Consider the following 26,458-nt stretch of genomic DNA (forward strand, 5'->3'; position numbering starts at 1 on the left):
ATTTCTCATATTCCTAATTTTCACTAAGTAATAATAATAATAATAATAAATGTTCCATTCCGTTCACATACACCTGCTCTTCCAGCCACTTCCTCTGCCCCAAAAAACGACTGGTCACCCAACTTTACTTTCCAGGTTTTTTTTTAATCACAAGGAATGCCGCTAGGAATATCTGAGTTTACATTGAACCTTTGTTTTTGTCTTTGACTAACCTGCGGAGGTATATGCTTCTATGATTTAAAAAAAACAAAACATGCAACAATTATAGACCAGGTGAGAAAGTTAGTTTATTTTCAGAGCGTTCACACAAAACAATGAGCAGAACTCCTATTACAATTAGTTGATTTACATTAACACTGTTTTCTTGTAGATGTTTTACACCAGACAAGAAAGTCAATAATAACAGAAAAAATCCCCAGTATATTTTAAATTTCATTAGATGTTAACATTACTGATAATCTCCTTAAAAATATAACTATCTAATAATCCAAAATATCAGCAAAGATTTTCATTAATCCCAGGCTTTAAAAAAACCCCAATTTCCAAATTAACAAGCTTGCTTGTAGTATCTGGAATAAAACTATACAGACAGTCAGTTTTGACTTCTGATGCTTAAGGATCAAATACGATTTTATAAACTGTAAAACACCACCTAATCCCAAGGAAGAAAATTTCTTTGGCCTATACTTAGTGACAAATGAAAATTCAGTCAGCTGGTTTGGTAGATCCAGTATTTCTCCTCTAGGAATATGTAAGAAACAACAGTACCCTATTTAACTAAGCTAAAACCACATTAGCTTTCTGTTTTAATTATCAAGTTATATGGACATAGAAATCAAATTTTCACTAGGACAAACTTGTTTTTTCAATATACATACAGGCAAAACAAAGTGAACAGTTGTATTTTAAACAATGAAGTTTTTACTCTTTAAGGCCAAATGGTCTACATATGGAACAAGAACTCCATTCCTATTACAGTCTGGAGTTCATCTGAGTCATCAACCTTTCCAACTTGATTGCTAGAGCCATGTTACCTTTAATCTTCAACTTCCCTGACATGAATGCCATTGTTGGCTTTAGTTTTCCTAAAACAGAAAAGAACAAAAAAAAATCAAGTTGAACAAATGGACTTGTACATATGTTTGCTCTAGCTATAATATAATAATCTACTACACTTCTATACCCTTCTCTTTACAGGCAGGTGCAGAGATGTTATCCTTCTTAGTAATTCATTTTATAAGAGCAGAGTGGAAAATTCCCTACTCCTAAGACCAGAACTTAACTAAGGTTTATATAAAAGATAAAAGCTAAGTGGAAACAAAAACTAGAGGAGAAAAAGGTCTATTCTGCATTTAAATAATCAAAACCTGAACACTAAAGTAAACACATTAAGGTCATTAAAATAAGTGATGATAAATAAGGCATCAGTTTTGTAGTTTATTTAAAACTATATCACATATTAAATATTAATTTAATAAAATGAGATCAAATGAATGTACTATTAATAAAAATCAAATGTTATTTGGGGGGCTAAGGTATACAAGAAGGCATACAAGTAAACAGGGAATCTCAAGCAGATTCCTTTGATTAGAATGCAGAGTACATAAAGGACAACCTACTTCAGTTCAGTAAGCCTAGAAAGGAGTCAACCACAAGCTAGATTTTTGAAGGGCTTTAAAAGCCACAAAGAGGAATCTATATTTTATCCTATAGACAACAGGAAGCCACTGGAGCTTTCTGAGCTGTGACGTATTCCTGTACGTAAAAAATACAAGTACTATTATCAAAGAGATTATTGTTTAAATACCGCCACCACCAAAATAACCAACTATATTTCACAAATACAAACACAAAACTGCCCTTCTTCCATATCAACTTCTATTGCAGATCTGGACACAAGAAACAAAATAGTAGCTACCCATACACTAAATTATAATGTAGTTTGCACTAACATAAAAGATGAGATTAATAATGATTTTAACTACAATTATCAGAGATAAAGGAAAATGATCTACTAAACAACTATAATCTCATATTTTTTTTTCCTGTGCTAAGGAGAGGACTTATTTTTGTTAATTAAAACTTCATTCAAATCTGACTTTTCTCAAAAGCTTATTTACATTAATGTTTTGGGGTTTGCAACTAAATATTAAGCACTTTTTTCAAGTACCTTGCAAAACAATTAAAATTTTAAGGATCTGTCCCCAATTGATAAATGGTCAAAGGACATGAACAGGCAATTCTCAGAGGAAGAAATTAAAGATATCTATAACCATATGAAAAAATGCTCTAAATCACTTCTGATTAGAGAGATGCAAATCAAAACAACTCTGAGGTACCACATCACACCTATAAGATTGGCAAACATGACAGAACAAGAAAATGATAAATGCTGGAGAGGATGTGGGAGAGTTGGAACACTAATTCATTGTTGGTGGAGCTGCGAGCGCATCCAACCATTCTGGAGAGCAATTTGGAACTATGCCCAAAGGGCTACAAAAATGTGCATACCCTTTGACCCAGCAATATCGCTACTAGGACTGTATCCCCAAGAGATCATAAAAATGGGAAAGGGTCCAACATGTACAAAAATATTTATAGCAGCACTCTTTGTGGTTGCCAAAAACTCGAAGTCAAGGGGACGTCCATCAATTGGGGAATGGCTGAATAAATTATGGTATATGAATGTAATGGAGTACTATTGTGCCATAAGAAATGATGAACAAGAAGACTTCAGAGAGGCCTGGAAGGACTTATATGACCTGATGCTGAGTGAAAGGAGCAGAACCAGGAGAACTTTGTGCACAGCAACGACCACAGAGTGCGAGAGTTTTTTCTGGTAGACTTGGAATTTTGCAATAACGCAAAAACTTCTTATAAAAAAAAAAAAAATCCCAGTGGTGGTTCTCTAAGGCAAAATGCCTTCCACACTCAGAGAAAGAAATATGGAAGTCATTCACAAAATGTAGCAGATCATGTTTGTGTATGTGTATGTGTTTGTGTATCATGTTTTGATTTGTTATATGATTTCTTTCATTTATTTTAGTCTGACTACATAGCACGACTATAGTGAAAATATACTCAATAGGAAAGTATATGTAGAACCTATACAGAACTGTATGCAGTCGTGGGGAGGGGGGGGGTAATGGGGGGTAGGTGTGGGGGGGGATAAAATCTCAATTGTATGGCAGTGATTGTTAAACATTAAAAAATAATAAAAAAAAAATTTTAAGGATCTGACTTAAGAAATATGATTATTAAATATACTAAACTTGGAAATCAGAATATGAATTATAAAAGGAATTTTGCCTTTATATAAAGATTTAGAGTTCCTTTAAATCAGAGGTTCTTATTTTGAGGACTGTTAACTTTTTTAAAAAATATTTTGACATGTGTATTTCAATATAATTGGTTTCCTTTGTAATTACATGAATTTTATTTTACATATTTATTAAAAACATTCTTCTGAGGAAGGGTCCATAGGTGTCATCAGATTTGCTGAAGGGATCCCTGCCCCCTGAAAAGGTTAAGAACACCTCTTTAAATAACATTAATATTTTCAAAATTTTGGATTGAAGAGTCTAGTTCAAGTACAAGCTCTGCCTCCTACTAAATACAGGACTGTGGGCAAGTTAGAACTTTCCGAGGTTGTTTCTTTATCTAGAAAATGGAAGTCATATTTTTTTTAAATTTTGGTTAAAAAAATGACAATGGAGATAATTTTTTTTTACTACAATTCAGAGGGTTATTGTGAGGAAAATGCTTTGTAAACTGCAAAGTGCTAGATCAGGAGGTTGTAACTTATTGACAGCTGAATCCCATTCTCAGAATAATGCTTTTAAATCAATAAAATAGACAGGACTACAAAGGAAGCTAATTATCTTGAAATACCGTTGTTAAAATATTTTAAAAATAAGTTCACAGATCCCAGAATAAGAATCCCTACATGAAGTACTATTAACTACTTTACAGTGGACAAAGAGGAAATAAAGTCAAGTGGTTCAATGGATACAGCATTGGGAATGGGGTCTGGAAGACCTGAATTCAGATCCAGCCTCAGATACTTACTAGCTGAGTGACTCCTGGGCAAACCACTTAACCTCTGTTTGCTTTAATCAACTGGACAAGGAAATAGCAAACCACTCTGTACCTTTGTCAAGAAAACCCTACAAGCATGCTACGATCCATGGGGTCATGAGGAATCAGAGATGATAACAACAAAGAGAGGAAATAAAGGGGAGAAGGAAATTTGGAAGACTATGCCTTAGCAACCAAAAATTAAACATCTACAGAAATAAAGATAATTTAACTCTAAAGCTGTAATGAATTTTCAATAGGAAAATGAATCAATGTATAAAATACTTGCTTTTAAAGGAAGATATCTAGTCTATAAAATGAGCTGGTTTTAAAAATAATTCAATGTACTATGAATAAATATACAGATAATATTCACTTTATCCAAATTTCTATTCCATTAAAACGTTTAAGGTTGTCTCCAGAAGTAACATTTTGTCTTAGATGATTCTGCTAATCAAAAATTCACCAAAATTTGTCTTTAAACAATTTTTTTTTTAAATAGCACTTATGAGGTCATTTTACTTTATCCTGGAATGCCCTCTACTGACCAAAAGAGGCAATTCTACTTGATAGAGTATTTGGTCATTTTCATTATGTAACATTGATTAAATACCTACCAAATTATTTACCATACAATTATTAAATGTCTACTATGTGCCAAGACGCTGTGCTAGGCAAAGATGACGAAAAGACAAACACAACCCATGCCTTCAAGGAGCTTACCTTTTCTAGGGAGGAAACAACTGATAGATGTCAATACAAAATATATGCTAAGTACCCAGGTCATAGAATGTGGTAATAGGTAATGTTTTCTTACCTCAAAATCCTATAACCACATAAATAAAGGGAAGGAGAGATGTAAGAGGGGAGAAAGAGAGAATGGGAAAAAAAGAGAAGGAATCTTAATTCTATGGTAAAATCCTTAATTTGTTTGCAACTGTTAATCTTGGGCTGTATTCAATACTTATTTGTCAGTCTAAGAGAGCACATTTAAAAGAGATATAAATATAAAAGTGGGTCCCCCATTACAAACTGATAAAAAATTATCATCATATTTACAAAGTAGGCTGTTTACTCAGGTCACCAGTAAGAGTACATACTAATATAATTAAGATGAAAGGAATGTTTCTTGATTAGAAGTAGTCAAGAAACTTATACTTTCAATATCCATAAATAACTAAAAATAACATATTTATAGGATTTTAGCTAACTTGAAAAAATTCATAATCAAGAGCATGCCAAAAAAAATCATAGAAATATCACAACTTTGGGAAAATTAAAGTTTTTTAAAAGATCAGAAAAATCACATACATTGGATCAAATATGTTTATAGGTTACAACTGAAAAAGAAATGCTTTTATGATCAAAATCAGAAATTTGTGGCTTTGGTTCAAAATCAAAACTTATAAAATAGAGAAGAGATATTATATGATCTTAAAATTATAAAGATACAAACAGAATAAAGTTTCTGGGTATAATAAGTAATTCTGTAGAATTTATTTACTCCTAAAACTACCCTTTCTCCTAACTTCTCTATTTCTATCAAGAATACCATTCTCTAGTCACTCAGGTTCAAAACACTGGAGTCATCCTTGACTCTTCATTCTCACTCACCTCTCATATTTATTCAGTTGCTAGGTCTTGTCTCTACTGCTCCCTCCATAAAGATCTCTCACCATCATCCTTCTCTCTCCATTTACATCATCACAACCACCTTAGTTCAAGTCCTTGTTATCTTTTACTATGGGCCATTATACCAGCCTCGTCACTGGTCTCCCTGACTCAAGTCTCTCTTCTCTCTAAATCCATCCTCCAAAAGCTGCTAAAATGATATTCCTAAAGCCCAGATGGTCTGACTATGTTGTTCCTCTGGCTCCCTACTGCCTCTAGGACAAATTTTACCAGCCCTCAGGATCTAGCCAAACTGAACACATGTATTGTTCCTTGGAGAGGGCAACCCGTTCCCCATCTCTACATTTTTGCACAAGTGAGAACCTTTGCAGGAATGCTCCCCCTCATCATTTCCATCTCCTATGCTGTGCTACTTCCCACAAGAAATCTTTCCCTCAATTGAGAGTGATACCTTCAATTCTAAAAATTACTTTGAACTTATTTTGTATGGCTCTAGAATGGATCCTAGATTAAATCACCTCCTAAGGAACTTTTCTGTTGGTTCCAGATATAAATGCGGAGATTAGCAGAGAGAGCTCAGGAGTTTCAAAGAAAGACTGGCATTGGGGTGTTCTTTATCACGGAAGTGGCCATATCTGAATGATCCTCAAGAAATTACTCTTTTTCCATAAACAATTCTGAGCTAAGCTCAACATTTTTATAGATCACATCACCATTGAAAATAGGTAATTTCTAAATGGCTACTGGGAATGAATCAAGTGAAAGAATTCTTTTAAAGACTTAAGAATTCTTGGTCTCTAGTGCTCTGTTCTCCAGAATAACTGCTTGCTAGTTAAAAAGAAAGTTAATTTCCAACTCACTCTTTGTGTTCAGTACTATAAGGAAAATGGCTATAACAGTGTCAGTAGTAAGTGCAGGGACAGGGACATGGAGGGGTGATTCAGCAACGTAAGTAGTTACTCAAGATTCATGAAAACTCCCTAGATTTAAAAAGTTTTTAAGAAATTACAAGGAAGATATTAAGCATATATCTTAAGGTAAGATTATATTCATATTAGCTTAAAACGCAAACATAAACACACATGCAGGCACGCGCGTGCAATGAACTTATTTGGGAACTCACCCGAAAACATTTTCACAAAATCACTAGTGGTCATGGTCATGACCACATCTACCGGGTCACTAGGCTGTCCATATCCAGCATTCCCACCATTGTTTTTAAGATCAAGGTACCAAGTTCCACCATCTTCACCTATGCACAACATAAAGTCATAAAAATTATGTTTTCATCAAACTTGACAATGGACTAAAAAGATGAACGTATACAGAAGTTTAATACTTTAGAATATAGCTACATATCAACAACATATTATTCTGCTCTGGAAGACTAAAAGTTGCCCAGAATTGGCTTGTGCTTTATAATTCAGTAGTTTACTTTGTATTTCCTAATTCTTAATGACACAACCTTGCTTAGAAATGGCAGGTTAAAGCAGTAAGGCTTCCTTTGAAAAATGAAGACATGTCAGGTGGGGTTTAAAAGTACCAGGCCATCCAACCATAATTAATTACCAATGAGATTACTACCTCTTCTTGACTTTCTTCCACTTATAATAGTAGGTGTTCAAAAATTATTTGCTAAATTGAATTCAAGGCAAAAGTTAATAGAATTCATCCTTACCAGAGAGTTCAAACAGATAAACTGCCTGAGTAGCTTTCACAATATCTTCACTGAGAGCTGTCTTAAGAATTTTAAATGTTTCTTCAACTGCTCCAGCAGCTAATTTCGGTTGGTGCAGATACTGTTTCCAATCTTTTGCTGCTGGAGCTGCATCTGTTATAGAAAGTGGTAATGCATGCACTTGAAATTGCAGCAACACAAAGTCAAACATTAAGTATCAGTTAACAGCAAACATTGTACATATGATGTAAACCTATGTATACAGTTTGACCGAAGCCTGTGACCTAAAGTGCATTACTTAGCCCACCTAATGGACACTAGACGAGTAATAAAATGATAACATCTAATAACTTTACATACCCCCAGATTGTTCCATTTGAAGACATCAGCCACTCAGAGAATGATTAGAAATAGTTCTGAGATGCTTTTGTTTAATAGGTTCCCTATGATATCACCACCACCTATCAACTGGAGGAAACAACAAAATGCTTAAATTCAGTTTAATAATTCAACTCAACATTTATTAAGTGCCCAACTATGTTCTGGGAGATGCAAAGTTGAGATAAGATATAACTCCCCCACCCACTCCCACCCCACACTGAGAGGTAGCAAGGCATAGTGGATAGAGGGCTGGCCTTGGAGTTTGGAAGAACTGGGTTCAAGTCCTGCCTCGGATATACACTAGTTGTGTTGACAACCTCTCAGGTGGCCCCAGGCAACTCTCTAAGGCTAAGAAGTTGCAGAGGAGTTACCATCGACATCAGTGGAAAGGATTTCCACACTGGGAGTTCCCTACACTGATACAATGAATTACAAGTCTCCACCAAAAACAAAAAATAAAATTTACCCATTGGCAGTGAAGCAAGAACAAGTCTTGTGAAAGGGGGCTCCCCTTCATGGGTTGCAGGAAAAGGGGTAGGAGGATGGAAAGCTCTAAAACCAACACAGCCTCAAATGTATGAATACCAAATACTTCAGTGAATAATAATTATAATTATAGCTGACACTTACAAAGCACTTTAAGGTTTAGGAAGCATTTCTACTATCTCATTTGATTCTTACAACAACCCTGTGAAGTAAGTGCTATGAAAATTCCCATTTTAAAGATGAGGAAAGTGAGTCTCAGAGAGGTTAAGTCAGAGGATCACAGATTTAGAGCTGAAAGGCCCTTAGTGACCATCTAGGCCAACCCCACTTCACATTACATATGAGGATCTGGGGCCTTGCCCAAGCACACAGAGCCAGCAAGTGTCTGAGGCAGGATTTGAACCCAAGTCTTGCTGACTCCAAGTCCTGCTCTCTATCCACTATACCACACTGCCTCTCAATTGTGTGTATACTGGATATCCTACAATTTCTGATGGCAAAAGCACTCATTACCTGAACGTTTACCCGGAAACTGGTTACTTGAAAGAACTTTCTCCTTCTGAATACCAGATGTCCAAGTTCTAACTAGGGAAGAAATCAGGAAAAACTAATATACTGGAAACTTGTTATAACTCTTCACTAAAGAGGAGAACTTAGCAGGGGGCATGGGGTCCCTCTAAGATCTATTTAGGTTTCTTTTTTAAATAAATTACAATTAAACCTCGTTATCAGGCTACTTTACCTAACCCATCCCACGGCTTTGACCTTGAGGCTCAAACAGTCTCTGATGTTACCCAATTCTTCTCCAAAATAAAGCAGCATTTAAAGAATCAATAATAGGAAGAAAAACCAAAGCTAAGTGTGACACTAGGAAGAGCCCTGTGTGCACCCCCTCACGTGCTCAGTGTGTGTTCTCTCCTGTGGTTGTCTGCACATGTGTTGTATCCTCCTACTAGACTGCAAGCTCCAAGAGCAGGGACCTCATCTCATCTCAACTTCGCATCTCCCCCAGAGCCTAGCACGTGCTCTGCACACAGCAGGCATTTAATAAATACTGAGTTGAATTGAACTGAATTTTCCAATCAATTTTTTAAAAAATGGCTGCAAGGATAATAATAAGGGTCTCTGGCTTTTTTCTGTCTGCAGCCGGTAGGAGGAAAATAAAACCCTTCTTTGTCTGGGGGCTAGTGGGGGGAGGGGGTTGCTTAAAGGACCCTAATTATTTATCCTGTACTTTAACTTATCAAGAGCTTTCACAGCAGAAGCAGGTGTCACTTTTTGAGGGCAATTATTTTATTTTAGACTACATTTACATATTCTTATCATTACAAACCTATAGAAAATAAAATCATCATCTTACCTTGTTGTTTTTCCACCTCCTTGGTAACAATTTCAGGGTATTCATCCACAAAGAAATCTGGTAATAAAGGGTGGCCTAAAAAGGGTAATACAAAACCAAACAGGTAAATAAATGAAAACAACTCCATCAAATTTGAAGGCATTGATCTTATATTCCTAGAGGGGCTTATTCATTCTTGGATGGTGGACATGATTAGAAAATACGATGATAAACTAATTCCCCAATAAGATGCTAATAACAAATATTGCTTAATGCATTATTTTTTTTCCTAGAAGTATTCACCATTTAGCACAGAGCCTGGCACACAGTAGGTGCTTAATAAATGTCTGTTGATTGACCAAGTAAACACTAAATAACTTTACAGGGAATTTCTCAATGACCACAAAATCTTAAGATCCAACTGAATAAAGGCACAGTGCCTCCTATATCTAAAGGTGCTAGCCAAGGGGTAGAATTCTTAAGCAAGGCATGAGAATGGAGGCAATAGATTAAAGCTGAGCATCTTCGCAGGGATATGTAGATCACATGAGGTAGTGGGCCATCATTCTGCCTGACACAACAATATTGTTCTTCCCCAATAATAAGGTATGAGAGATTTTCAGAAAGGTTTCATAGCCCTAAAAGATTCAGAAAAAGCAGGTGTTCCAATATAAGATCCCTAAACAGAATCTCTATTTTAAAAATCTGAGAACAATTTGAAAAACTAGCTTTTATTTTTTATTTTGGATAATTTGAATTCTGATGTTTAGGCTGGAGAAGGGACAAACGAGGAGGGACAGGATAGCTGTCCTCCCGTATTTGAAGGGCGGTTATGTGGAAGAATTAGATTTGTTCTGTTTGGACCCAGAGGGTTGACGTAGAAAAATACATGGGAATTGTAAAACAGCAAATTTAAACCTGTCAGAAATAAACCTTCCTAATAACCACAGCCATTAAAAAAATGAAATGGCCTGTCTTGGAAGATAGTGGGTTCCTCCTTACTTAAGATCTTCAAACAGAGAGTGGATAATTATTTGCTGGTTATACTACAGCAGGGATTTCTTCTGATCATGTGGTGGGCTAGATAACTACCAAGGCTCTTCCAACTCTAAAATTCTAAAATCCACTCCCAGAATTTTAGAGTTGGAAAAGGCTGTAGTAGTTATCTAGTCTACCATATGATGAAACTATATGTATATATATACATGGAAATATAAACTGACTTTTAGTAATATATATATGGTAATATAACCTGGCTTTTAAAGCACTACAGATAGTATTCTCATCATCTTTTTAAAAAAACAAACTTTACCTGGTTTAACTGCATAGATATCAAAATTTTTAATTCCTTCTTCCTTTAACAGATTTTCGTCAATAATAAAATTGCCAGTGAAACTTTTGGGTTTACTGAATATGGAATATGCAGCATCGGCAATGATGTCAGCTTTTCTGCATTGGCTTTCAACACCGGATCCTCCTAGCATATCCATAGCAGCAGTATGTATGGCTGTAAGGCAGAAAAACACACCATACAAAATTAAGCTGCACAAACGGAATGTAAGAACTGGCCCATGTTCCCTCTCTGATTGTAAATTCCAGTTAAAAAAAAAAAAAGACAAAATTGTGTAACATAGTGATGTTTGATGGTACACACAATTCCATATTTTTGCATTTTACCATTTGCTAATATCAGGGAAGGATATATGCTTTTACTTTAGTAATTTGCAGCTAGAATAGTAATAAGCTATACTTCTTTGAAAACATTTTACAAATAAGACTTTGAACTACTTTAGATGGTACCTTTCTCCATACTAAGCACCCCACCCCTCTTCTTTCTTATCTTCAGTATCCAATCCTGATCTCCATCCTAAATAAAACCCAAAGGGTTTTATTCAGTATCATTTTAAAAATTAAGTTGAGATATTCCCTAAAAGGGCTGATTGAAAAGGACACTTCAATATTTATGTCCAGAATTCCATTCTGAATATGAAAGATGGAGCAGAAGAGAACAGGACTGTCACTGAAAAGAGAACAGATCAATGCTCTCAAATTTTCCTTTTTATAGTAATTATTCAATTAGTATTGTTTGGGATACAGAAATAACAACTAACGTTTATAACATGCTTTAAGGTTTGCAAATGCTACACATATATTATGCTGAATCCTTACAGCATCCCTCAAGGAAAAGCTATAAGTATTATACCCAGTTTTATAAAAGAGAAATTAAGGTTTAGAAAGATTAAGTACTTTCTGTCAAGATGGTTGCCTAAATGGGAGGCAGGTAGGTCTCCCAGATCCCAGAAACTTACTTCAGAAAAACTCTGAACTTCATAATAAGACTAAAAGTGGTCAAGAAATACAATGATAAACTATGAAGACATCCTCTACATCAGAACTGCACAAAAAGTCATCCAAAAACAAAAGGAAAGGAAGACCCCTCCAACAGAGTGCTAATGCAACCAGTGACAATGTATGCAGCTTGTAAGGTTTTGGGGTGGAAGACAGCAAGATGGAGGGCTCTCCTGAGAAAGCTACAGACTGGTAGGAAAGAATCAGAATGGGGATCCTGGAAGTCCCAGGGAGGTGCAGCTCACAGGTTGGTGGTATAGTAACCTCATCACTCAGCCTGTGACAATCCAGAGAATCTGAGGTCCCTAACACAACTTTCATGAGATGCTACAGAAATTCCTGAAGTTTTAGTGCTTTGAACCTCAAAGACCTGGGAGGGAAGGACAATCTGAGGAGGTTGGAGGACCCAGGATAAGCTCAGCAGGACTGACCATCCCTTCTACAACCACAGCAGAGAGCAGAACCCTAATTCAGGAATTAAAACTGAAGAGATAAGTGAACCAAAGATAATCCTAACCACCATCAAAATTACTGTAAGCCTAACTGCAAACAAATTGCACGTAAAGACTCTGGGGAAAAGAAAAAGGAACATCTATAAGGACTGCATGAACACATAAATGGAATAAAGAAAGAGATTAAAAAAATAAAATAAAAACCCTCAAGGAATGAACCAGAAGAATCAATGGCTTAGATGAGGAAGTAGTAAACCTCACCACTTTAAATGGAATCCTTGAAGCCAGAATAGAACAAACAGAAAATTGAGAGTTATTACAACAAAACCAAAAGATTAGGGGAAAAAAGAACAAAATGTAAGGCATTTGATATTTTTAAAATAACTTAGAAAACAAGACAGAGATAAATTTAAGAATCTTTGAACTCCCTGAAAAGCATACATATTTTTTAAAAGGCGCAGATACACTTATTTCAAGAAATCACAAATGAAAACTGCCCAGATCTACAAACATGTTTTGTTTTACTGCCCTCTTACTGAGCTTTGCAGATGTGTTTTTTACAAATTGATGCAACCATGCATCAAGCAAGTCTATTGGTGCCATTTTTTCCAAAAGCAGGTGCTCATACCGTGTCTCTGTCATATTTTTGGTAATTCTCTCAATATCTCTAACTTTTTCATTATTATTTAATGTGTTATGGTGATCAGTGATCTTAGATGTTAAAACTATTTTAATTATTTTGGGGCACCACAAATTACGCCCATATAAGACAGCAAGCTTATAGAAAAATGTCTATTCTGACTGCTCTACCAACCTACCATTCCCTCATATTTCCTCCACTTCTCAGGCCTCCCTATTCCCTGAGATACAACAATATTGAAGAACATTACACAAACTTAGTTGATAAAGCAGCAGCTGGGTTTGGGAGGTTTGACTCCAATTTTGAAAAAAGCTCTTCTGTGGGTAAAATGCTATTAAACAGCACTGCATGCTACAAAGAAATCTTTGGTGAAATGAAGAGTCAATCAATGCAGAAAACTTCATTGTTGTCTTATTTTAAGAAATAGCCACAGCCACTCCATCTTTCAGCAACCACCACTCTATTCAGTCAGTAGCCATCCAAGGTAAATGGCAACAAAAAGGATTATGTGAAGGTTAGCATTGTTTTTTAGCAATAAAATATTTTTTAACTAATGTATATACATTTTTAATACAAAAATGCACATTTAATAGGCCACAGTATAATGTAAACGTAACTTTTATATGTGCTAGGAAAACAAAAAATTTGTCTGATTCGCTTTATTGTCATATTCTCTTTATTGCAGTAGTCTGGAACTGAACCCTCAATATCTCTAAGGTATGCCTGCATTAGAACAAAAAAGCAGAGGGAGAAGGAATCCACAGATAACCTCCCAAAAGGGAAAGTCCTAGGAATGTCAAAGCTAGAACACTCAACACAAAGAAAAAATATTACATTAAGAAAGAAATAGTTCTAGTATTACTAATTAGGATCACACAAGACATGATTGACTTCTAAAAATCAGAGATCTTGGAATGTAATATTCTAAAAGGAGATATGTTTACATCAAGAATAACTTACCATGCTAAGCTGAGTATAATCCTTCAGGGGGGAAAAAGACCTTTATTGGAAAAGAACATTTTCAAGTATTTCTGATAAAAAGACACTAGAACTGAGTGGGAACTCTGTCATACAAGTACCAGAGGCAAGAGAGATCTAGGAAGGTAAACTTATATGAGCCAAATGGAAGGAGCTCTATGACAATACAGGCAGAAAAGAAACAAATGTCTCTTCAGAGCTTTATTTTCTTTAAAGGGTACTGACGGAACTAATAGTGAGAGAGATGTCCTAGGGGTGGATTAGCTCTGTTCTAAGGGTTTTAAGAACAGAAAAGAGAAGGGGAGGGTAAAAGAAGAAATAGATTAGTAAAGAAAGAAGGAAGGGGGTGAAATTTACTACTTTTCATAACTGAAGTATTTGAGACACAAATAAAGTTATTTAGAATAATAAGCAAAAGGTTCTACCAAACTCCTTTTATGAGACAAATATGGTATTGATAATTAAACCAGGGAGAGTAAAAATAGAGAAAGAAAATTATACACCAATTTCATTAATGAATATGGATGCAAAAACCCTAAATAAAATATGCTAGATAGGAGATTACAATGATATGTTACAAAGATTGTATACTGTGATGAAATGAGATTTATATCAGGAATGGTTTAACATAAAGAAAAACTATTAACATAACTGATTATATCAACAACAAAAGCAACAAAAATAATATGGGTATCAATAAATGCAGAAAAAGCTTTTGATTGAAGTATAACACTATCCTATTAAAAAACACTTGAAAGTATAGGTGTAAATGTATTTTAAATTGATAAGAAGCATTTACCTAAAATCATCAGCAAGCATTGTTTGTAACAGGGATAAGCTAGAAGCCTTCCCAACAAGAGCAGGAGTAAAACAAGGATGCCCATTGTCACCAATATTTATTCAATACTGAATTGGAAATCCTGGCAATAACAGTAAAAGAAAAGAAACTGAAGGAATCAGAACGGGCAATGAGCTAGTAAAACAATGACTTTTTGCATATGATGTTATACACTTGGAAAATCCTACAGACTCAACTAAAAAGTTAACAATTTTAGCAAAGTAGCAGGATTTAAAGTAAACACACATAAATCACCAGCATTTCTATTTCACCAATAAAACTGCAAGAAGAGATAGTAAGAGATACCCCATCTAACATAACAAAAGGCAGTATAAAATACATGAGACTACAGCTGCCAAAACAAACCCAGGAACTACATGAACAAAAATGTTTTATACAAATAAAATCACATTTAAATAATTGGAGAAATATTAATAGCTCACAGGCAGACAGGGCCAATATGATAAAAATGACAATTTAACCTAAATTAACCTATTTATTCAATGCCATCCCAATTAAATTGCCAAAAAACATATTTTAGTGGGTTAGGAAAAATAATAATAAAATTCATTTAGAAGGACAAAAGGCTAGAAATATGAAAGGAACTAACAAAAAATGAAAGTGGAGGTTGTTTAGCAGTACCAGATCTCAGACTATATTATAAGGCAGTAATTATTATCAAAACTATCTGGTACTGGCTAAGAAACAGAAAGGTGGATCAGTAGAATAGAGTAAATATGCAATAAATAGCACCAAATGATTACATTTATAAGAGTAAAAACTTAAGTTTTGGGGAAATGAATTCATTATTTGATAAAAATTGTTGGGAAAGGTGGAAAGCAGTCAGACAGAAATTGGGCATAAACCAATGTCTTACAACATTCACCAAGATAAAATCCAAAAAGTTGAGTTATCACAATAAAATCAGAACAACATGGAACACATTACCTATCAGAATTGTGGATAAGATAACAATTTATGAATAAACAAGAGATAGAGAGCACTGTGAGGTGTAAAATGGATAATTTTGATTACATTAAATTAAAAAGATTTTGTACAAATAAAGCCAGTGTAGATCAGAAAGAATTTTTATAGACAGTTTCTCAGATAAAGGTCTTACATGTAAAATATACAAAGAACTTTGTCAAATCTATAAGAAAACAAGTCATTCTCTAATTGATAAATGGTCAAAGGATGTGAACAGGCAGTTTTCTGATGAATAAATCAAAACAATTTATAGTCATGTGAAAAAATGCTCTAAATCATTAGAGGTTAGAGAAAGATTAGAGAAAGACAAGTTAAAACAGCCTTGAGATATCATTTTTACACCTACCAGATTGGCTAAAATGAGAGAAGAGGAAAGAGACAAATGTTGGGAGGGGATGTGAAAAAAGTGGCACACTAATTCACTGTTTGTCGAACTGCAAGGTAATCCAACCACTTTGTAGAGCAATTTGGAATTATGCTCAAAGAGTTATTAAATTGTCTATAGCTTTTTGACCTAGCAATACCACTATTAGGTCTGTTTTCTAAGATGATTAGAGAAAAAGAAAAAGAATCTATTATATTCTAAAATATTTATACCAGCTCTCTTTGTGGAGGCAAAGAACTGGAAACTGCCCAACAACAAATGCCCATCAACTGAGGAATATGACTATGATGGAATATTACTGTGCTACTACAAGTTAAGCTTATTGATTTTAGAAACACATGGAAAGACTTCTATGAAATAATGAAGACGAAAATGACCAGAACCAAGAGAATGTTGTATACTACAATAACATATTGTTTTAAGAACAACTTTGAGCAACCAAGACATTTTGAGTATTATAAATATTCAAAAATTTTGAATTACAAAGGACTTATGAAGATATCTGTTGCCAGAGAAAGAACTGATAACAAGACATATAGTATGGTAAATTCATGGTTTTATAGAAAAGTTTTATATGTTGTACTATGTACATGAAATGTTCTTTTTCTGTCTTTATGTATTTCAGTTCAAAATGAATTTTAAAAACAGGGAATATAATACCAGGAAAGGAAAAGTCACAAATAAAACAAACTCCCTGATTCCGAAGACATTAAAATGGAAAGGGAGGGAGGAGAAAGAGAAGAACTGGAATCTAAGAATGGCATATCTTAGATTGTCTCTTAGACTACTGGGGAATAGCTGAACAAATTGTGGTATATGAATGTAAAGGAATACTGAACTGTAAGAAATGATGAAAAAGACAATTTCAGAAAATTCTAGGTAGCATAACCAGAACCAGAACAATTTATACAAGGACAACAACATGGTAAAGAAAAACAGTTTTGAAAGACGTAACTAAGAATGCTGACCAACAATGTCTCCATCACTCCTACAATAAATCACATCATCCACCTCTTGACAGAGAAATGATGGATTTCAAAGACACTTTTGGACATGGTCACAGTGTGGATTAATTTTATTTTATTGTAATTATTTGTTACAAAGGTTTATATTTTTCCTTTCTTTCTCATAGTAGGAGTCAGCAATAATGATGGCCAAAAAAGACCATTGCCACATTAACAAATTTCTTACAGAAAAGAAGTTGGTCTATAGAATTTATCATGTGGTGTTTTTTTAAAAAAGCAAACAATGTGAAATGGAGATCACAAAATCCTTTTTGTGGTTTGCAATACACATACATACACACATATATACACACACACATGCAAAAATGCTTTTTTGTTGGAGGGGGTTAAGTTCAGACTAAGAAAAAGAAACAGCATTCCTTCTTAAAGGTCCAGAAACAGAATGTGACTGCAGTAAAAGGTACATTAAAAGCAAAGATTTTTTTAAACCAAAATATTTGAACTTCAATAATTCATCATTACCCCCTAATAAAGTACAGCAAAATTATTCTATAATGCTTTATTGAGGGAGATTTCCTAAAATGGCTCCAAAAAAGAAGGGTATTATCAAGTTTATAACTTTTAAAATGTTATTTGGGAAAGACATATTTCACAAAGAAGACACTTATGTATAACCAAGATCAAACAAGGAGCTGTGAGAGAAGCAACCTTCAACAAAAGATTCTGCAGCATAGCTAAGCAAACAAGTTAAACTAGTCACAGAACTGACTCTCAGCAAAAATCCTCATTAAAAGCACACATCAACAACTGTGTGATTACTGATTATTTGTTGGATAGAAAATAAAGAGTTTGTGCTAAAAGCCAATAAACCTTAGGGGTCTCATTCACTTAAAACATGAGACCTTTGAAAGAATAACTAGATTTATTTTGTTTTGATGTTTCTCCCATTCATTTTAATTCTTCTATGCAACATGACTAAGGTGAAAATGCATTTAATAAGAATGTATGTGTAGAACCTATATAACACTGAATGCTGTCTTGGGGAGGGAATGGGAAGAGAGGGGGAAAACAATGTAAGATGCATGGAAGTGATTGTAGAAAACTGAAAACAATTAATTTTAAAAATAAAAAGTAACTAGAGAAATGAGTTTTGGTAGTTCTTTGCTCATTTCTGTTACAGCTTACGGATCTGGATTCAATATGCACTTTATCAATCTAAAGGAAAGCTAGACTTTGTTTCTGGAATAAATCACAACAGTGGATCAATGGAAGTAGATGTAAATAGGAACAAATAAAAAAATTCAGAGTTAAAAAAATGACAGACAACATTTTAGTTGAGTCATATGACTTTTGCAGTCCTTGATCACAGGTTGCTATACATCCTATTGGATCTCCTCTTGGGGCACACCATGTGATGATCCCTTAGGGGGCATTCAAGGCCTAAAGAAACATACGTCTCCAAGACCATAGATTGGTTTAGTTTTCATACTTCCAGAACTCTCAGAAACCCCAATGTGGTTTCTATTCCCTAAACTCACTTTTGTGGATACTAGCTCACATCTTCAGATCTGAGGCAGACAACTATTTCAACTACGAATTCGTAGCAGCTCTCTCATGCTGCTAGGATATGGGTGTAATGAAAATATCAAAGTGCCCATCATTAGTTCCAGTTAAGGAAAAACTGAGTTCTATTAACTGGCTGCTTCATTTGTATTTTGCTGCTAAATTTCATATTCTGGGAGCATGCCTGGAATTGACTACTATTGATGAATTTGTAGAGGATGGAGATGACCAAAAGTTCTTACTTCACTTGCAAATGAATCTTTTCTTCAAGTCCCTTCCCCATATGGCTTTTGGAAGTTACCTCAGTTCTTGAAACCTTCAGACAAAAGCAATGGAACATTTTCCTGACTTAAGATATGTCAGGGCAACAGCTGAGTCTTCCACTTAGATAGAAATTAAGGATATAAGAAAATAAGACAGAATAGTAATGGAGACAAGGACTTTCTGTAGATTTATGGCCTTGATCCTAAGAAAAAAAATGAATCCCAGAAAACCTTGATAATGCTTAATTACCATGGTGCTTCATGAGTCCTGCTATATTTCTCTGAGGGCAAGAACAGTGTGTTGTTTCATTTCTACCTCTAATAGTGCTCAGTAGGAGATGTGACTATAAATTCAGGACAATGTATAATTTTTAAAAAATTCCAGAACTTGTATATCTAGATCAGTATTGCCTTGTTCCAGACTAAGAACAGTTAAAGAAGTGAGACATAACCTGGTTTTTTCACCTTCCTTTCTTACCAGACTTGGCTCTAAAAGAATGTAATTAAAGCTCTGAAGGTAATTTAATTCATGTATTCATTAATTCAATAAGCATTTACTAAGTATATATGCTATGTGCTATGCTACAGACTGGAGACACAGATAAAAAGGGAATAAAACATACTGAAAGATAAGTAAATACAATATATATGCAAAATAAATACACAGCAATTTCAGCATGTGTGTAGAAGGACACTAACAATTGGGAAAATTATTCAAGGTCTCTAATAGGACCTCTAATGGGACTGTAAAGGTCTCTAAAGGACTCTTGAACTAAGCCTTAGAGCTAGGGATTCTAAGAGGCTGAGATGAAGGAGAGCATTCCTGGAATGGGGAACAAGGCCTGGAGACAGAAGGTGAAATGTTGTGTATAAGCAGAGCAAGCAGAGCAGAGAGAGGATGAAAAGGAGTAATAAGGATGAAAAGAGGCTGCAGTGCCTGGGAAGGGCTTTAAATTTCAAACAGTTTTATTTTTTAAATTATAGGCAATAAAAAGTCACCAAAGCATGAAGGAGAAAGTGACATGTTCATACATGTGCTTTAAGAATATCATTTTGGCAACTGATGGAAGATGGAATTGACAGGGGAGAAACTAAACTCAGGAAGACCTATTGGAAGGAATCACAAGGGCTGAGCCAGGGTGTAACTGCTGAAAAAGTGGAGAGATAGAGGATGGACAAAGATGGGATGAGATGCTGTAGAGGTAAAATCAACTGATTGGATATGGCAGTGAGAATGAAGAGCTGAGCGTTACTGAGGCTGGGAACTTGTGTGTGACTAGGACGATGTTCGTAGCCTTGACAAAAAGAGAAATTAAAAGTAGGGGAGGAAAGCAGCATGGTGTAGTAGAAAAAACACTGGAGTCAGAGGACCTTGAATCAAATCCTATCTGTGCCTCCTTACTACCTCTGTGACCTTGGGGAATTCAGTGCCGCCCCCCCCCCCCCCCCCCCATGAGCCTCACTTTCCTCATCTATAAAAACAAAGAAGTTCTAACATATGACCTCTAAGGAAGGTCCCTTCTAGATCTCAGTCTGTAACTGCATAAATCCAAGTGTTTAGGAGAAAACATAATGGGTTGAACTTCGGACACGCTGAGTTAGAGATGCCGATGGGAAAGACGTAGAAATAAATGCTCAGCAGGCAGATAGAGATATGCAACTAGAGGTCAGGAGAGAGATAAAGGCTGGATATGTAGATTTGGGAGTCATTCACACAGAGGTAATAGTTGGACTCAAGCTGAAGAGATCAATGAAAGAAAAATACAGAGACAGAAGAGCATACAAGACAGAGCTCTAGGGGACAATGACACAGAGGGTGGCAAGACACGCAAGAGGATCCTACAAAAAAGACCTGGAAGGATCAGGTAAGCAGAGAGGTAGAAAAAGGAGAAAAGCAGGAGAAAGCAGTGCCACAGAAACCCAGAGAAGAAAAAGTCTCAATGCTGTGTAAGTGATATTGCAATATGTTTCCAGGTCAAGGATAGGAGGAGATCACTCCAAAACCAAAAGAAAAAAAACAACAAACAAGTATCCTGGGGGTGAGATGAGGAAAAGAAATAGGGAAAGGTAATCTACTCCACAAAATGTGGGGGATTCAAAAGTTAAAGTAATAACCTTCTACCCCACAACAAAGTATCTACTGAGAATAGGAATGTCTCAGAACTGACCAAAAATTGAATTAAAAAAAAAGTTGAACACACCTGTTTTAGGCCACAACGCATTGACAGCAATTTCTCCTTTAAATTCTTCTGCCATTCCAAGTACACACATAGACATACCATATTTAGCAATAGTATAAGCTGAAAAAGAGCAAAAACAAATCTTAAGACAATCGATCCACAGGGTCAAACAATCAGTATCCTTCTGCTGGTCCTTTTCTAAGACACATCTATCTGTTTAGGCTTCTGAAGAATACAAATAGTACAAAATAAGAGTTGGAAGTAAATATAGATAATCTTTAATTAACACTTTCTTCAAAGGAAGCTTTGAACTAGTTCATATTTATTACTAGTTGCACTGAAATGCTTTAAAGAATAATTTAAAAGGGACTGATAAAAAAACATGTTTTTTCTCATCCTTTGCTATAAGCTTACATTAATGACCACGTATTTCAATTTTTATTTATTTAGTCCATATCTTCAGTGTAATAAACTCCTTGGTAAAATTTAGTCCCACCAATGCTGATTGTTGGCACACACTCTGCAATTCTAATCTTAGGGTGCTGCTTGGAGGCACTGAGAGGTGAAGGTCACATGGCCAGTGGGTATCAGAGGCAGTACTTGGACCTAAGTCTTTCTGACTCAGAAACCAGGTCTCTATCCTCTATGCCATGCTGCCTCTTGACTATACCATTTTAAATAAAGAAATTAAGATAAGCTCATTTTAGGGAAAACTGTGGTTAAGCTGTTTACTCCAGTCAATCTATGATCTAAATTGTTTCAACCTTTAAGCTCTATAGCTTCATACTCCAATAGAAACATACCATGATAATACTATTGTGCCATAAATGATGAGCAGGATATACTTTCACAAAAACTTGGAACAACTCACATGAACTGATGCAAAGTGAACAGAACCAGGAGAATGCTATACACAGTAAAAGTGATATTACACGATGATCAACTGCAAAGAACTTAGCTAGTCTCAGCAATAAAAGGATCCAAGACAATTCTGAAGGACCTATGATGAAAAAAATCTACCTGCAGAGAACTGATCGAATCTGAATGCACATTGAAGCAAAGTTTTTACTTTCGTTATTATTCTTGGTTTTGGAGTTTCCGTCTATTTTCTTTCACAACATGACTAATATGAAATATGCTCTGCATGACAGCAGATGCAATAACCTTTATCAAATTGTTTGACTTCTCAATGAGGAGGGAGTGAAAAGAAGGCAGGAAATGATTTGGAAATCAAAATTGTAAAAAACAAAGGTAACTGGGAAAAATATTAAATTTTTTTTAAAAGAAACATACCATGCTAATTATTACTGATGTAAGTTGAAATGAAATAAGGATCACAAGGATTTCTATGCACAAACATGGTGGTGCTAATACAGTAATTACTTATTCTTATCTGAAATCATTAATATGTTGTGTCAAAGGTACAGATTTCAAGGAATAAGTTTAAAAGGCAGAGAAGAGGAGGAAAGGTAGGAAGGGGACTAATACAACAGGAAGAAAAGAAGAAAATTTTCCCTTATTCATACAAGGACAACACTTTTTTAATGTCATCACTTTTACTTGAAGGCTGGATTCTGTCACTTTCATATAAAGGAAAACAATTCATAATCAAGGAATTAAAAGATTACCAGTTTAGCTATTCTAGTGAATAAAATTGAAAATTAAAGGTAATTCTATTTCTTTGAATAGGCTGAGAATGTTGAGCCAACTCAATGAAAGGATGGTTTATCCTTTCTAACTTAGTGGGATGAATAAGGGTACCCAGACAGTTTGGCTAGGAACTAGAAACAGAAATTGTCAGGTTTTCTTCTCTGAACCTCAGATTGGGCTGAAACCCCCTCAAGAATACAGCCAATGTGTGCCTCTTGATTTCACATCATCTCTTCTGAGGTATGGCTCCCTTGCCTGTTTTAATCAATCTAATATTTATTTAGTACCTGTATGTACTAGGCACTAGGCATACAAAGCCAAAAGTGAAATTGTCCCTTTTCTCACGGAACTTACATTCTATTGGAGGAGAGATACGGAACTAGAATGTACAAAACACATGTAAAGCAGATAACTCTGGATGGGAAAGCACTAGAAGATAGGAGGTACACAGAAAGACCAAGCATTCCAGGAATGAGGAGAGCCAGTGCAAAGGCTGACATCTAGAATCATCATATTTTAAGCCTCCTTTTCCCCCTGAAGTTTGCTTTTAAGAATTACAAGTAAGACACAATTCTTCTTAATGAAGATATTACTTCTCAAACAAAGACCTATTCTATAGATAAAAATAATTCAATAATAAGTGTTATATATAGGTTATTTTAGGTTCATTAATGCCATTCAAAAGCTAAATAAATTAACCAACAGGAACAACCAGGCTTATTTTCTCTATTACTTACCACAGTGTTGTTTGAACCAGATTGGATTCAGGTTTAGTGGTGGGCTGAGATTCAGGATGTGAGCAATTTTACTCTTTCTCAAATAAGGAATGCATGCTTTTGATCTGCAAATAGAAGTAAAAATAAAATTTAAGTTAGTAAACTTTTAACCACTTCTCTACATGTATCATGATATTTTGGACTAGGTTATATTTTACAATTAGCAGCAAAATCCAAGACAATTACAAAAGACTTATGATGGAAAATGCTATACACATCCAGAGAAAGAACTGATGGAGTCTGAATGCAGATCAAAGCATATTATTTTCAATTCAATATTTTGTTAATTTTTTTCCTTTTGTTCCTTTTCTTCTTTCACAAAGTGACTAACGTGGAAATGTGCTTTACATGAAAGTACAATGTATAACCTATATCAAATTGTTTGCCACTTTAGGGAGGAGAGAGGGGAAGGAAAAGGAAAAAATTTGGAACTCAAAATTTTCTTTAAAAAATGAATGTCAATAATTGTCTTCTCATGTGATTGGAAAAAATGCAATAATATTTAAAAGAAAAAAAAAGATAACCGTAGATGGACTAAAAACTGGACTACCCTAAAGAGACATTAGTCACAGGCCAATGGGGGTAAACTAGTGTTTATATTTTTCTAGGGTAGAGGTGGAAGTAGGAATTACCAGCGTTAACTAGCAGTCCAACAGCATGGTCTACCCTAGTGCAAGAAATCTAATATTGGGTTACTCTTTCCCAACCTAATCATATCACTGATTTTAACTCCTTTAAAAATTACAGATCTGAAGTTTGTTGCTTTCCAAAAACAACAAAACAATCTTTTTTTCACTTTGAATATTTTCACACATATCAAAAACTTAATTCCCTTAAAGCTTTATGTATCACTCAAGGGGAAGAGATCCACAGCACAAATATTCACATGGAGGACAGCAGAAAGTTCCTTGGAACATCATAATCACCATCTGTAACAACTAACATTTATATAGCATTATATGGTTACAAGAGCTTTCACATACTCCCTTGTTTGATTTTCATACTATATCCAGGACAGAAGTAATGCAAATATCATCAACACTGTTTTAATGATGAGGGAGCACAGCCTGTGACTTACCCTAGATCACATCTAGAAAGCAGTCAAATATAACAACATAAACAGCACCTGGAATATGGTCCTGCATAGAATTCTGTGACTGAATGAGCCACAGATCTGGGTTCTGGCCATGGTTCTAGAACCAGCCAGCCATATCCTAAGACAAATCATGTAAAACTCCTCGTGTCCCCCTCACCACCTCTCAACCCTCCCCAGCCATCTGAGATGGACTAGATCATTTGTAAAATCTTGTCTAGTTCATGATTCTGAGTCTATAAGGTTGCAAGGTGAATATGGCTTCCTATATGCTACATATGGCTTCAACAAAAATATGTTGTGTAATGGAAAGAATATCAGATTTGGAGTAAGAAGACCTGGGTTTGAATTTTGACTTTGCTACTTAGCTGTGACCTTGGGTAAATCATTTTTTCTCTGCCCCAGTTTCCTCATCTACAAAATGAACAGACACAGACTAGATAATCTATCATCCTATGAAATATTTTAAAAGAAAACATTTTGATATTTCTGAGGGGCAGAGCCAAGATGATGGAGTATACACAGGTACTTAGTCAACCTCTCCCCCAAACCCTTCCAAATAGACATAAAAAAAACCAAACCTCTAAAAAAAATTCTAGAGCAGCAGAGCCCATAAAAAAGAGAATAAAACAAATTTCCAGTCCAAGATAATCTGGAAGGTTGATAGGAAAGGTCTGTTGCACTGGGCTGGGAGAGGAGCACAGGCCAGGGGGCAAGCCACTCAAGCACAGACTGGGCCCCAGGAAACTCACAGCAGGCCCCAGGGGACTAAATCACAAGCAGCTGTGGCAGTTTCCAGACTTCTCAACCCACAAATGCAAAAGACAACTTAGAAAGTCAGTAGGAAATCTGTCACAACTGGGTGGTTCAGCCCAGCTCTAGTACAGCCCCTAGGGCAGTGGCTGCTTCTGGAACTCCCCGCCCACAGTCAGTAAAGGGATACAACAACTGATCAGAAGGAGATTACAGTGTTTTCTTTGCTAGCACTGAGGCAGGACTCTGTTGTTTTGCCCACACTTGAAACTAGATGGCATTCCTGGGGAGGAGGAGCTGCACTGACATAGCAGAGCTTGTAGCAACACTGGAGAGGGAATCCTCCTCACAGTTCCAAGGCAGAAAAGAGTGCTGGTGATCACTTACAGACCAGAGCACAGTACAGGACAAGACTAAATACCTCTCTTTAGATTATACCACCTTGGAAGAACTGAAAACTTACAGGTCTGTAGAATTATCCCTGAAAAGAGCTGCACAAACTCCCGCAAGCTTGGGACAATATGACCTCCACACGGGAAACAGAGCCCTACCTTAACAAAGAGTTAAAAAATAAAATAATTGACTAGGAAAATGACTAAAATGGGGGGAAAAAAACTCAAGATCATGGAAATTTACTTTGGGGACAAGAACGGTCAAAATATACGCTCAGAAGAAGACAACAAAGTCAAAACTCCTACATCAAAAGCCTCCAAGAATATATGAATTGGTCTCAGGCCATGGGAAGAGTCCAGAAAAGATTTTGAAAATCAAGTATGAGAAGCAGAGGAAATATTGGAAAGAGAAATGAGAGTGATGCAAGAAAATTATGAAAAATGTGTCAATAGTTTGCTAAAGGAGACCCCCAAAAATACTGAAGAAAATAACACCTTATAAAATAGATTAGGGCAAAAGAGGTCCAAAAAAAATCAGTGAGGAGAAGAATGCCTTAAAAAACAGAATTGGTCAAATGGAAAAGGAGGTCCAAAAGCTCAC

General features: G+C 35.4%; 1 protein-coding gene across 2 annotated transcripts in view; it reads right to left on the reverse strand.

Moving 5' to 3' along the window:
- Positions 1 to 262: 262 nt before the first annotated feature.
- Positions 263 to 26,458, reverse strand: part of HSDL2 (hydroxysteroid dehydrogenase like 2) — a 37,358-nt gene continuing 11,162 nt past the window's right edge. The window contains exons 5-11 of one of the 2 annotated variants that reach the window (XM_072598054.1): positions 23,581 to 23,684; positions 21,215 to 21,313; positions 10,906 to 11,100; positions 9,615 to 9,689; positions 7,388 to 7,540; positions 6,833 to 6,961; positions 263 to 1,085 (exon numbers count right to left, since the gene is read on the reverse strand). In XM_072598054.1, the coding sequence (XP_072454155.1) occupies positions 973 to 1,085; positions 6,833 to 6,961; positions 7,388 to 7,540; positions 9,615 to 9,689; positions 10,906 to 11,100; positions 21,215 to 21,313; positions 23,581 to 23,684 (868 nt within the window). In that variant the 3' untranslated portion in view covers positions 263 to 972. Of the gene's footprint in view, positions 1,086 to 6,832; positions 6,962 to 7,387; positions 7,541 to 7,747; positions 7,856 to 8,767; positions 8,836 to 9,614; positions 9,690 to 10,905; positions 11,101 to 21,214; positions 21,314 to 23,580; positions 23,685 to 26,458 lie in introns of those variants that run through there. The other variant, XM_072598055.1, reaches the window with a different exon arrangement.

The sequence above is a fragment of the Notamacropus eugenii genome, chromosome 3 (genome assembly GCF_028372415.1).
Source record: "Notamacropus eugenii isolate mMacEug1 chromosome 3, mMacEug1.pri_v2, whole genome shotgun sequence".
In the NCBI taxonomy this organism is placed as follows: Eukaryota; Metazoa; Chordata; class Mammalia; order Diprotodontia; family Macropodidae; genus Notamacropus; species Notamacropus eugenii.